The following is a 13,973-nucleotide window of genomic DNA, read 5'->3' on the forward strand; positions in this document are numbered from 1 at the left end:
AGAGACTATCAGATCCTTATGATAAATAGCTTGCAAATTGCACAATTATTTGTGTGTCTAACAGGTTTAAGAAAATAGCTCTTACATCAGGAGCAGTCTTGATGGCCCTACTTTCTGCCAGGAGCAGCTAACAGGATCATGGGGAAATCAATAAAACTGTCTCAAAAATATGCCATCTTAACCACTAATATGCTGTGATGTCAGGGGCTGGAACACACTGACTTTCAGCTGCTGATTTCAGAGAGGCAAACGGAGCAGCATTAGTCATAAGCAGTAACAGGAAGACAAGCAGTGGCAGTCACAGTTAGCGGGTGTTGTAATAAAAAGCCACACAGATGTGTACAGAGAGATCAAAACTTGTGGTGACCAATGGAGAGGAAAGAAAAAAATTAGAGAGATCTATTATGGGGAAATGAAAGTTTAAAGAAGCAAGTAGAGCAGTGAAGGATGAGAAAGCAAAATTAAGTTAGAAGTAAATACAGCATTTCAGGTTGATAGTAACACCAGCGACATCCAGTTTAGGAGCACTTCATACATATTTTGTCAATGGTTAAAAATAGGCAGATGGGACATAAGGATTGTAACATGATGCACAGAGATTTAGAATCTGTGAAAGTGATAATAGTTGCAGTTCCCACAGATGTCTGTGATTTTGCTTGATTTGTGCCAACATATTCTAATATTATTCAGCATTACAAAACTGAGATGTGCTCTATTTCCTAAAAGATCTTATTCTCCTTTTCTTCTTTCTTTGATAACTGGCTTCACTGTCATGAGTTTGCACAGTATATACTATTTTGTGTCAATCATGAAAATAATGGAGGTGATTAGAAAGTATCTGTTCATATAAAAAGAAGCATTTTTTAACGCAATAATTTTAAAAGAAGGAGCTTTAAAAACCTCTTACTGCTATACAGTAAGGATCAAAATGGAATGCATCTAACTTTTCTGCAGTAGGTTGCAAACAGTCAGTTTGAACTAGGGAATGCAGGAAAAGCTGTTCCTTTGAAAATACAGCTACACTACTTTGGGATATGATGGAGCCACCAAAAGGATAAACTAATGTTTATTATATGTTATATGTGGGTGTCACCAGGACAACCTGGAACAGGGTGTGTTCTCCTGAGGAGGAACGCTTTATCCTAGATCCATACTGATGCAAATAGTTTGCCAATGACGTATCTGTCCATTCCAAGGCAAAAAGGAGTCAAGTCTGTCAACAGTAAAACAGTTTCCGGTGAGTTATGTGCAGACTTTAATGGATACCTTGAGGCCTATGTTGAAGTCATAGAGTTCACAAGACTGCATATTGGCCTATACAAAAAGGCTTTAGTTTCTCCTGTGTTTCCTGTGTGAGAGACTTTTCATCATGAATGTGCTATTGATCTCACTTCATATCAGCTTTTTTTGTGAGACAGGACAACTCCCACAAGAAAACAAATCAGCCAGTCTACTGACTGGAATTAGAAATGGGGATAAGGATCCTCCCAATTACACTGAATATTTTCATCTGTGCTCATGCTTTTGTATAATAAATGCACAGTCAGCCCTTGTGGAAGTTGTTATGTCTGCTCTCTCCAGGCCTCCCAACAACTGCTTTGGCCTCCTCAGAAAGAGTTTTTGATGCAAAATAGTGAATATTTGAGCTTCTGTCTTCTAAGAAAAGCAAAGACTGGTAAAAGAATGTTCCATGTCCTGAGTTCCAGGACTCATGTAAACGGTCCAAGAAGATATTGCCATAATAACAGTAACACGCTCAAAACCTTTTTAAGGGCAAACAGAAACATAGTTTATATATGGGAATTTTTTATCTATCCAGTTAATATTTAAGCCATGTAGAAATCCATATTATATAATGAAAGTAGAAAAGCACCATTAACAGCACAGTCGAAATTGTTATACCAGAAAACTTATTAATATCTGCCCATTTTCTTGGCTGTTAAGTTCAACATTCCAGTGCCCCTCTGGGTCCTAGAGGTGACAGTTTCAGTCTCCTCATGAAGGAGTGTGGGAGTTTAGGCCTCAGTCATCAGCATCTTGAGCCCTTTTCCAAGAGAAAGATGATGTTCATAGTATGAGTTCCTTCCTCCTTAATCAGGGCTCCAGTTGGGGTTATTTTTATACACTTTCTCATCCAGCCTGTATCCTTCTCCTGCGCTGCCAGCTGCAGCCTGGCAGTGGCTGTCAGCCCCAGGCACAGAAAGAGCTATGGTTTGTCAGGCAATGATAGGCAGGGAATGTCACCCCCTCCCCAGTGGGGCCATCCTCAGAGCTGAGGCTGGAGCAGGGGAGGCAGTAGTCATTGCCCCAGCTCAGGGGTTAAACCAGTGACAACCAACTCAAGCCACCTCGAGGTCAGCACACAGCCAGGCCTCCCCTGCTGAGGGCAGAAATCTTATTTACTGGGCTACAACAGTAGCTCTGACTATGTGGAGGCACAGGTTAGAAGGTTCATTAACAGATCTGTGAAGTCCACGTTGATTGCATCTGAACTTTTTCTGATGAGTCTTCATCAAAGAAGTGAAACTGGAAAAAGTCCAGTAAATGTATATGACTGGTTTTTTCTTTTCAGTTCTTTCAAATACATTTTTGTTTTCCTGGCATGTTAAAAGGCATTTCCAAATAAAATTTAGCCTTAGTACCTGAGCTGGTCTTAGGCCTTGCCGCATGCATGTCTTGCCCTTATCAGTACCGTGCCATGCCAAGCAGCATCAAGCCAGTTTGGTGTCTCATGCCTTGTGCACGAACACTCTACTGGAAGGGCAGCACTGGACAGGAGGGCGACAGCTGCATGTTTGAATGGCCTTGGCTGCAGTGTTCCACAGGCAGTGGAGCCCCCTCTAGCCTGAGGAGCTTGTTCCTTCCCTGGGAGTAGAGCCGGAAAATGTCAGCACCATATGTGTGGCAGGGAGCAGGCCTGGATGGAGGGAGTAGCTCTGTCCTGATGAGGAAAGCAAGCAGGACAGGAACAGCCATAACAACTGGGAGTCCTGAGAGGAGCAGGGAGACTTCTTGCAGCTTCTGCGCCCAGGTGCAGATTTTATTGTTGAAAGGGTGAGCACCTGAATTCTGGCAGCTTTGCAACCTACTGCATGGAGTTCCCTTTATTCTGAGCAAGATAGGCAGATGGAGAGAAGCAGCTCCTGAGAAAGACAAAGAAGACTTCCTATTAAATCAAAGCTTGCTCTCAGATGACCTCTTGTGGGAATCAGCATACACAGGATCACCGTAATTTTCCCATAGTAAAGAGCTACTGGACAAATGGACGGTTGGTGGCATTGCCACCTCCTTCCCTCACAATGTTTTGTTCCATTTTATCAATGAGAGGGGTTTCAAGAACATCTGTCAGTTGCAGTAGGTAAAAGCAGTCCAGGTCTGTTAACCTGGCAAGCCTCAAAAGTTAGAAAAAAAGACTTGCTCAGCACATCCAGACTAGTTAATTCTGGGCATTATCAGAACCTGAAGATAGGTGAAGTAGGGTATTTGAACACTGTACAGTAGGACACCTTTAGTACCTTAAGTAGTAAGATACCTTGAATAAAGAATCAGTCAGGTGGGCTGGTATGGAATTCAGCAGTGATACAGAAGGAGGAGGCATTTTTATGAGGTGTTGGTTACTGACTGTTTTCATATTTGGTTGGATTTCCCTTGGTAGTATAAGTGCCTGTAACCCAAGAATTTTGTAAAGTCAGTGTTCTGGAATGAAAAGGCATATTTTTTTCAACTTGAATAAGTGGTGGGATTACATTTTGTCCATTATAAACCTTTTGCCTATCTGAAATTTTGGAAGAGATTATTAATTAAATGTATTTCAAAACTGCACATATTCCTGAGTGCAGAAGTGATCCCTGTGCTAATAAGGTGACACCAGTGAACACTGGGTAGAAAAACCATGATTCCAAAGTGATTTTTACTTTAGCACTTAGCACTGAATTTCATTGTAATTTATATGCATGATATTCTTAATCCAATTTCCTCACATATATCATGGTACATATGAATTTTCTATGCGTAACACGATCCTTGTTTTAGGTTTTGCCTGTGTCTAATTCATGTTTATCATTATCATGAGGCAGTGTGAATCACAGTCAAAATCTACCATCAGTCACAATTTGACTTAAATAAGTCTTTAGGCTTTACACAGCAGACTAAAATAATTTGCGAGCCTTTTAATATGCTTTTTGAACATCAAATCTATATCGTTTCCTCTGTCATGTATCATATAAGCTTTTGGAATCCTGTAGTAGCCATTGTGGCTAAACAATTGGTCCCTGCAATACTGAACATTTCAAAAAAAAATTGTAAAAGGATGTCCGGTGTCTTCTAGCTCAACTCACTCCATCACAAGGCAAAAGGTGGTATCTTTTTTGTGTTTTCAAAAATCTTTCCCTGTGCATTTTTTAAAGGCTTTCTAAGCTTTGTTTTCAGTAAGCCTGCAAAAGCTGTTTTAGGCAGATTTTGGCTGACCCAGATGTTTTTAGTTGTCAGGACCACTGCACAGTTTAAAATCATTGAGTCACTCCATCCTCCATTTCATACTAATCATCTCCAGTCCTGTTCTCAATAATTCAAAGGAAAGAACAGGCCTGAGAAATCTATTTGTGCTTACCCGTCTTTAGAGTTGGTTACAGATACTCAGTCTCGCATGCATCCCATGCAACAGATTATCATTCCACATCAATGGCCCTTATAGAAGCAGCCCAAAAGCCAGGTATTCTTTCCTCTGGTGTCCACTAATGACCAAGTTCATATAAACAAACATGCTAAGGTTTTCCAAACCATCCCAAAACCTGGAAGCTGTAGACGGAAGAGGGCGGGATGGTTCCCCCAGCTCCTGGCCAACAGAGCTCTGACCCGTAGCGGGCCCATGGTAGCATAAGAGCACAAGGCTGACTGCCTTTCCCCCTGCTCAGCTGGGACAGTGCTGATGAGCTGCTGGTCTTCAGAAACAGTCCAGAAAGTGGGCTGCCAAGGGCAGGCTTCCCACAGTTGGGCACACAAACTTAACATGCCGGAAAATAAACACTATTTATGCATTCATGGAAATCTATTCAATATGTATTTCTGTGGTTATTAGAGAATGTTTATCATCACATCGAATGTGTAAATGTGCCTGCTTCCCCTGGAAGGAATTCAGGTTAGAACACTGAGTGGGGGAAAAAAAAAATAAGTAGAGTGCAGAAAAGTCTGTTTAAGTTTCATCATGCTGCAAATTACATTACATACAAATTTTGATAAACTAATACATAAAAACTATTGAATTGCATGAAAGAAAAACAAATCAATTATAGTTCAGTAGCAATGTTTTTTCCAGTCATCTAAAAAATAAGCAAAGTCTTTTTTTTTTTGTGAGAAATCAAATGGCACATTTCTCCAATAGTTTTCCATCTGCAAATACTAAGCATGATTTATTTAAATTAGGGGGTGAATAGTAACAGTTGGAACATTTGACAAAAGATAAGTAAATTCTTCAATCAAAAATTTAATTAGTTTATATGGGATTTACTTTATCATTGCTCTACTGGAGGTGTTATGAAATTATTTTTGTATTTCAGTTTATCTTCTTTATTTTAAATATAATGGGTTTTTTCAATAATTTTGCCAATTGTAATGCATAATCTAATGTATGTAGAACATACATAAATATCTTTCTTGGTGTAAGTGTATGTAATTAATTTTAGATAAATTGGACCATAATCATTTAATATTAATAAGCTTCTTTTTCAATTAAAAAAAATGTTGTTAGTTGCTGGGAGACCCTTATCAAATAAAAAATGGAAAGCAATCATGTCTTGAAAAGCTTATACAGTGATTAAAGCAAACACAGAGGACTCTGGAATATATGGTTGAAATTCTTAGTCTTCCTAAGCTACGGTGGGAAATTAACCAAATTTTTTCTTGACTCTATACTTTTTCTATAAACTTTTTCTCTTTTTTCCTTTTCTTTGCATGTGTTTTCATTTATATTCTAAACAGTTACGGTCATCGATGAGATTATACTACGAACAGTAATATGCCAGCACAGTGAGCGTAATTTTTACATTTGAGTGCACCTGTAAAAATGGATTAAATTGGAGTATGGATATCAAGACAGAACTTCCTACTGTATCAAGATTTTTATTATAACTGCCTTGATTAATCTGTTAGGACTAAATTTTCTATTATGACATGAGAAATCAGTGAATGAACTCTGACATAGGAAAATCTGCCTCCAGCAAACTTCCACAGTGCATTTTCCTTTCTGTTAATGAATTTGAGAAATAGAAGGGGCATCTTACGTAAGAATGGTTTTTCTCTAGTTTTTTTATAGCGGATGGTTCCTTTTCTGAAAAAAATTCACCAAATCATTCATGTTGGAAAAAGTCTGTTGTTCAACACTGCCTTTACAATACCAACTAGCATTGTACTAGAGGTTTTGATGCTAAATTATATTTCCCAGTATATACTGGGCTGTGTTTTTAACAAGTGAAATAATTTACCTTTGGGCACCTCTTCTTTGACAGAGCCATACTATAAAAGGTATGACACTATCAGTTTTAGTATGACCATTCTAAGTAGTAGCCATACTTGGTGCCACCTTCGGCGGCACAGTTGACTTTTTTTTTCCTTCACATTTTGGCCTTTTTCTTTATCTTGATTTTTTCTTTCTTTTCACCTTTCTCTTTCTCAGGTCTGCAGCTCCCTATAAGTACTGATACTGCTATATTTGAGACATTTCACATATGTTAGGCATTTATTCTGTGTCCATTTTGTTATCCCTAGAAATGTTTTTGCCCAGCTCCTATGTTTGCTTCACACCAGTAACTGACCACAAGTGAGCTGTTAATTGCCTCGGAGGGTCCAGTACCATCCTACAAATGTACCTTCAAGGCCTCTGCTCTCTCCCCTGTACTCCTTCACTCTGCAGTCTTACTCTAGGGACATAATTAGTTCATCCCATACATCAGAACTACTTGGTATTCATGTCTACATCTTATTAACAATAAGCATAACATGATGCAATTGTACAAAATTAAAGAATCATAGAATCATAGAATGGTTTAGGTTGGAAAGGACCTTTAGAGGTCATCTAGTCCAATCCCCCTGCAGTGAGCAGGGACATCTTCAACTAGATCAGGTTGCTCAGAGCTCCGTCCAACCTGACCTTGAATGTTTCCAGGGATGGGGCATCCACCACCTCTCTGGGCAACCTATTCCACTGTTACACCACCCCCATGGTAAAGATTTTTTTCCTTATATCCAGTCTATATCTATACTCCTTTAGTTTAAAACCATAAACCCTTGTCCTGTTACAACAGGCACCTCTAAAATATCTGTCCCCATCTTTCCTATAGTCCCCCTTCAAGTACTGGAAGGCCACAATAAGGTTTCCCCACAGCCTTCTCTTCTCCAGGATGAACAACCCCAACTCTCTCAGCCTGTCCTGTAGGAGAGGTGCTCCAGCCCTCGGATCATTTTTGTGGCCCTCCTCTGGACCCACTCCAACAGTTCCATGTCTTTTCTGTGCTGGGGACCCCAGAGCTGGATGCAGCACTCCAGGTGGGATCTCACCAAAGTGGAGAAGAGGGGCAGAATCACCTCCCTCGACCTGCTGGCCACACTTCTTTTGATGCAGCCCAGGACATAATTGGCTTTCTGGGCTGTAAGCGCACATTGTTGGCTCATGTCCAGCTTCTTATCCACCAGTACCCCAAGTCCTTCTCTGCAGGGCTGCTCTTAATCACTTCATCCCCCAGCCTGTATTGATACTGGGGATTGCCCCAACCCAGGTGCAGGACCTTGCACATGGCCTTTTGTTCATGAGGTTCTCACAGGCCTACCTCTCCAGCTTGTCTAGGTCTCTTTGGATGACACCCCATTCTTCTGGTGCATCAACTGCATCACTCAGCTTGGCATCATCTGCAAACTTGCTGAGGGTGCACTCTATTCCGCTGTCTATGTCATTGATGAAGATATTAAACAGTACTGGTCTCAGTACAGACCCCTGAGGGACACCACTCATCACCAATCTCCATCTGGACATTGAACCATTGACCACTACCAAGAAAACTAAAGCAAATGAGGCAAGATCTACCTGGCCACTAGGCAGGCCCTGAGGCCTCTGGTCTTAGCTTGACACCAAACCTGTAGCCTAACGTTAGTAATGGCAATGCCATACACACTGGGCGACAGGGCTGTAGTGGTGATGACTGGGACATTACCCCACAGCTTGACTCACTTCACTTAAACAGTAGGTTGACCAGACACTACTGCTTGCCCAGATCTGAGGAGTCTGGAGGCAGGAAGGGAAAAGCGTTGAAAGGAGAGTGATGTTTTTAAAGCTGTTTATACAACTTCTATAAGACGACTTTTTTCCTTGGCACTTTTGCAGTCAGGCAAGAAACAGAATTGCATAGATTATTTGCTCTGGTAACAGCAGAGCAGCACCTGACAACCACTTTTCCTGAGAACCTCCAAGGACAGGACATACACGTTCCACACGATGACAATGATGCTACAGGGCCCAGTTGCCTTGGGGTGGGCTATTGCCGTCACAGAAATATATCTGGCTCGCAGAATTGTCTTGATGTTTTCCCAGGAAAGACCCACAGAAGGCTACAGGATGAGCGGATTTATTCTGGAAGTCTTCTAACAACCCATAGATTTCTGGTTGTATGCTCTACGTTAGGTCTGTATACCAGAAGGCAGTTAATGTTGCCCATTAACCACCTTGTACTGAACCTAATTACTTAGTCTTGATTAAAGCACACATTGAATCCAAAAACATTTAATCCTGATTTGAATGCACAAAGAGAAGCCAGAATTTCACTGGCCTTTTTTTTTCCCTAGCAGTAATCACCATCAGATTTAGAGATTTCTATTAAATATTTCATTTAAATTTTTGTCTTCAACTTCAAGCTATTGAGTCTCATTACCTTTTCTACACAAAGTGAAAAAGCCTCTTACTACCCAAGTATTTTCTCTTTGTAAAGACACTTATACACTGTAATCAAGTCGCTTCTTGTTTTTGTTTGTTTTAAATGAAACAGATGGAGCTCTTTAAGCCTTTGCCGACAGCATGCTTTCTTCAGTTGTTGAATAAATTGTGTAGCTTTTCCTGCATCTTTCCCACTTATTTTTAAATATGGAACACTGTAGTCAATGTTTTATGCAGAGGTATTTTACACATCAATATTCCTTCTTGGTTTTTTTAAATACAACTGAGAATTCTTTTTTTTTTTTTTTTTTTGGTTACAGCACTGCAATAGTGCTTTTATGCCAAGGTCTTCTCAGATCTTCCTTCTCAGATCACATTTGTTGTTTCCTAACATACAGAACAGCTACAGTTCAATAGCTATAACCTACATATCTTTTTCTTTGCTTGTATCTGGCAGCTGCAAGTGACCAGAAGTGACCTGCAGTACATTGAAAAATATACTCTTTAACTAAGCAAAAGTTATCACAAGATTTCAGTTAGTGCATACGCTTGCTGTCATGTAGCAGGGAGACACAGGAAAGTGAGAGTGGAAATGCAGTTTCTTTAAAAGTCAGTGTTGAAATAATAGAGTAAGGTCTTTTCACATTCACCTATAGAAAAAGAGGCTCGGGGAAGGATGAAGTGGTTCATGTATCTCATTATGATTTTCTCATGAGAAAGACTTGAGGGGTGAATATAGGTTGAATGTGCCAAAAGCTGTACTGCTCTCTTCGTAAGAGTAGGACTTTCCATCTATCCCTTTGTATTTTTAACCATGTACATTTACGGTGTGTATGAAGAATGTGTTTGTTTCTGCCTGCTAGTGTTAATATTTTTACCACAGCCTGAGTGTCCTCTGCTTCTTTGGCTACTGCATGCCTGGACTCACCTCTCTCTTATCTGAGCAATACAGAAATGTGTTTTAATGGAGAGACAGAGTGGAGATACAGTTTGGGATAGAAGCAATAGGTTCAAAGTGGGAGCTCTGTTATTACACATCAAGTAACTTAAAATCTTTCCCATCCTATTTTAAATTTCCTACACTTTTTGGTATGGATGACTCTTGGTCCTTCCTTACATGACCACAGATAGAGAATACTTGTCCTGCTTTACACTACTGTGAGTCATAGCAAATTTCCTGGCACTCACTACATCAACATAAAAGCCTTTGGACCTTCTTCTGTGTTATAAACATTGTTTCTGCCCTGTAAATTACATAATCATAGCACTAGAAGAAAACACTAAAGATCATCTATTCCATTCCCATCCCAGAAGAAAACATATACTATATTGTGCCACTCCTGATATGTTTATCTCATCTTAAAGAAGTCCAACACCATTCCTTATTCCCCTCAGGCAATCTTTCCGTTGTGTTGTTATACTAATCATTAGGAGCTCCTTAACATCTAATCTGACTTTCAATGCAGTTTAAATGCATTACTTCTTATCCTGTCCGCTATGAACATGGAGAACTAAAGACATTTGCAAAGCCTTTTCTTATTTTATGACTGTCATCACATTTCTATTCAAATCTTCCTTATTTAGGCTTTACAGCCCCTTTCATTTAATTTTTCCTAAGAAGTCATGCTTTTGAATTCTTTGTCATTCTTGTCATGTTCATCTGGACTGTCTTCATTTGGTCCACATATTCCTTGCATGTAGCTCACTGCACAGTGCAAAGCACTCCAAATGCAGCTTTCCTCCAGCTAGATGAGAATATGCTTCTAACTGGATATGTTGCTTTTTATCTATCCCAGCACACTATTTGATTTGGAACAAAATTCTGGGTTTTGTTCCTACTTAACTTGTGATTTGCTGTATGATGATATCTTCCACTGGTTCTGATTCGATAACATTTGTTATTTCAAACTCCTTCTCCAATTTGTCAAAATTTATGAAGACTTCTAATCCTGTCCTCCATTTGTGTTCCCATCAATAAGCTTACTCTGTTGTCCACCATCCGGACTGTTGCTGAAAAAATGGAGTGGAACTAGACGACAGCAGATCTCTTTCAAAATCTGTGTAATTCATTCATTCATTTTGGTAGTAAAACCACCACTGATAACTAATGTATGACTACGGCTTTCCGACAATTTTTATTCATCTGATAATATTCTCTTGTAGTTCATATCTAGTCCAATTACTAGGATTTCACACAAGATAGCAGTAGAAGCATTACTGAAGTAAAGGAATATAACACATGATACTTTTGATTTTTTACTCACAAGGCCTACAACTCTGGTCTAGAAGGGAATTGGTATGCTTATAGAAGGCTTGTTTTAATATATTATTTTATATTTACAAGTTCTTACAAGTAATCGTTTAGTAACTTTTTCACATATTTCCTCCAGGAACTGAAATTACACAGATGGATCTGTAGTATCAAGGCTCTGTCTTTCACACCTTTTAAAAGACTGACTTCACTGAGTCTTCAGGTACTTTACCTATCTTCCACAAGTTCACAAAGAAAACTACTGAGTTTTTAATCAGCCAGCTCTTGAAGTACCCAAGGGTGAAGTTCATCACACCAGCCTACCTGAACATCTAACTCATTTCATAGTTCTGCAGTCTGCCTTCTCTATTCAGCACTGAAGTTTTGCCCTTTGATCATAGGTATCAATTATGATAACGATCTGCTTGCAACTGACCTTTCTACTGATGATTGAAGCAAAAGAAATATTGAACAATTTGGTATGATTACCATTATCAGTGGCCATCCTTCTCCATTGAATGGCAAACCATAACTTTCCTTCATCTTTAATGCTGAAGTACTTACAGCATGATTTCTTGTTACCCTGACCATCCCATGATAGCTACATCTTACTCAGTGCCTTTGCAGGTCTGATTTCACGCCTACGTATTTATGCTGTACTTCTTAGGATATCCTTAGTAACCTTACCTATTTTTTGTTAGTTAGGCATTTTCATCCTTTGAAAAAACCAGGAAGTGCCAAGCTGGTCTCCTAATACCCAGGGTCTTTTTCCCCACAAAAAGACAGTTTGTCCTGGTGTACTTCAAGAAAGCAGTAATTTTCTTAATTACCATTTTAGTTTAGTTCAGCCTGCCAACAGTTTTCACATCAGAACTTTTCTGCATTCTTTGCAATTTTCTAATTTGCTTTGGGTTTATGTTGTTCATCACCATCTCCTATCCCTTCCCATGGATGTAGATGGGTCTCACCCAAGTTCTTTACATTCCTTACTACATATTCAGAGATTACTCTTGCCCTTTACTTCGAAACAAATTCCAGAAAATCTCTGTTTGAGGTTGCCTTTCCCACTATTGCATGAAAAAAAATGCTAAGAGCACATTAAAAAATCTTTGTATTTTTTAATTATTCCTTTCCAAGATGTTGTTTTCCATCACTTTCAGGATAGAATAACAACAAGCATTTTGCTCACTCACATAGTGACAGGTACAGTTTTCCTTCTCTGTCACTGGAGTAGCTTCTGGTATTCATAGGAGCTCTTAATCGCTATAGTTGTCTCTTGATTTTGAATCAGTTTTGGATCAGAAAGATCCCAGTATAATTTATAACAGGCTAGAGCTTGCTCTAAATTAATGCAGTGCACATTAGAGAGATGAAGGACTGTGGATTTTCTTTGGTATGTCCAGCGAGTTAATTGTTTTCATAAGCCACCTATTACATTGTCTTCTAAATATTCTCCTTTATGTATCTTGTGTATGTTCTCCTATATTTTTGTTGTTCAGATTTGAATTAATTTGAATTGAAGCTCAATTAAATATCTTTAAAAGAAGAAAAATTAAGAAACAGATGAGTGAATTTGTGGTTTTCTGTTGGGATCTGAGAGGTGGCTTTATTCATCTAAACATGGAAGCAACCTTGAGAAATATTTTGCTTATTATTGTTCATGAGGCTATTAAATCTCTAAAATAGTTTTAAAATTGTGGCATGCAGTTCTAGTAATTACAGTACTGAGATGTAATGTTAGAATACACAAAGAATATATTTGTAAATATAGCTTATACTTATTCTTTTAAAATATTTGTTAACTGTCAACAACGATCTATTAATATCTCTAGTTTTAAAGCTGCCAAGCAGAAATAAAATAGTGTTTCCAACTTGGAAAAATTAAATTATGCAGTTGTCACTTGTACTGTGAAGTAGCTTTTCTGCTTTCCCAAACCCAGCATGATTTATAGTTTTAATGTTTAATTTTCTTTCCTGTCAGACAAAAACTGTTCCACGGATATTCGTGAATGTTCCTTCAACCCCTGCAAAAATGGAGGACATTGCCATGATTTGATTGGTGAATTTTACTGTAGCTGTTTGCCAGGTAAGAAGTCAGGTGATATTTATGTGAGAAATGTTCTGTGGTTTTCAAGAAATAAATATAGTTTTTCATAACCACACAACTAAGTAGTCATTTATTTTGCCTGAAAAAGAGAGAAGGACTGAGCAAGTATTCTTTAAGCATACTCTACAACTGTTGTGTGGCTGGTGTCAGCAAAATTAATTTACAAAACTTAGCTTGGGTACCAGAAGTCCTGCCTTGCAAACTGATGAATGAAGAGTCTTAGAAATCAACCAACGCTGTCAGCGGTATTCACCCCAGAATCTCTGAGCAATTCTGAATATCTAAATATTTGCAAAAGTTAATCTTCTTCCTTCCACGAATGCAGCATGGTTTTGTTTCCTTCTTTTCTACTAGCAAGAGTTATTTTTCAAATTTTTTATTATACATTGAAGAAAAAAATGGAAGAATTCATACAGTACTTGTCAAAGAGGTTGCTTGCAGTGGTGAAAGAATCTATTAATAAATTAAGTCATCAATAATATCAGACCAATTTTTCTGTCTCATATGGCGTACACAATTTTTATCAAATATACAGTGTCTTATAAATACATGAACTTATATGCTTCAGTGTGGCTTTTTCTCTACAGAGTTAGATTGGTGCTACAGGCCAGCTTCTATATATTGGAATGTAATATCTTTTCATATAACCAGCTAATTTAAATATATGATACTTGGATAGTATAACTAATTGTTGATTT

At 38.6% G+C, this 13,973-nt stretch overlaps 1 protein-coding gene across 1 annotated transcript in view; it reads left to right on the top strand.

The window, feature by feature from the left end:
• EYS (eyes shut homolog) overlaps window positions 1-13,973 on the top strand; it is an 888,772-nt gene that overhangs the window by 204,519 nt on the left and 670,280 nt on the right. The window contains exon 9 of the mRNA XM_064448569.1: window positions 13,150-13,254. Within this exon, the coding sequence (XP_064304639.1) occupies window positions 13,150-13,254 (105 nt within the window). The remainder of the gene's footprint in view (window positions 1-13,149; window positions 13,255-13,973) is intronic.

The sequence above is a fragment of the Phalacrocorax carbo genome, chromosome 3 (genome assembly GCF_963921805.1).
Source record: "Phalacrocorax carbo chromosome 3, bPhaCar2.1, whole genome shotgun sequence".
In the NCBI taxonomy this organism is placed as follows: Eukaryota; Metazoa; Chordata; class Aves; order Suliformes; family Phalacrocoracidae; genus Phalacrocorax; species Phalacrocorax carbo.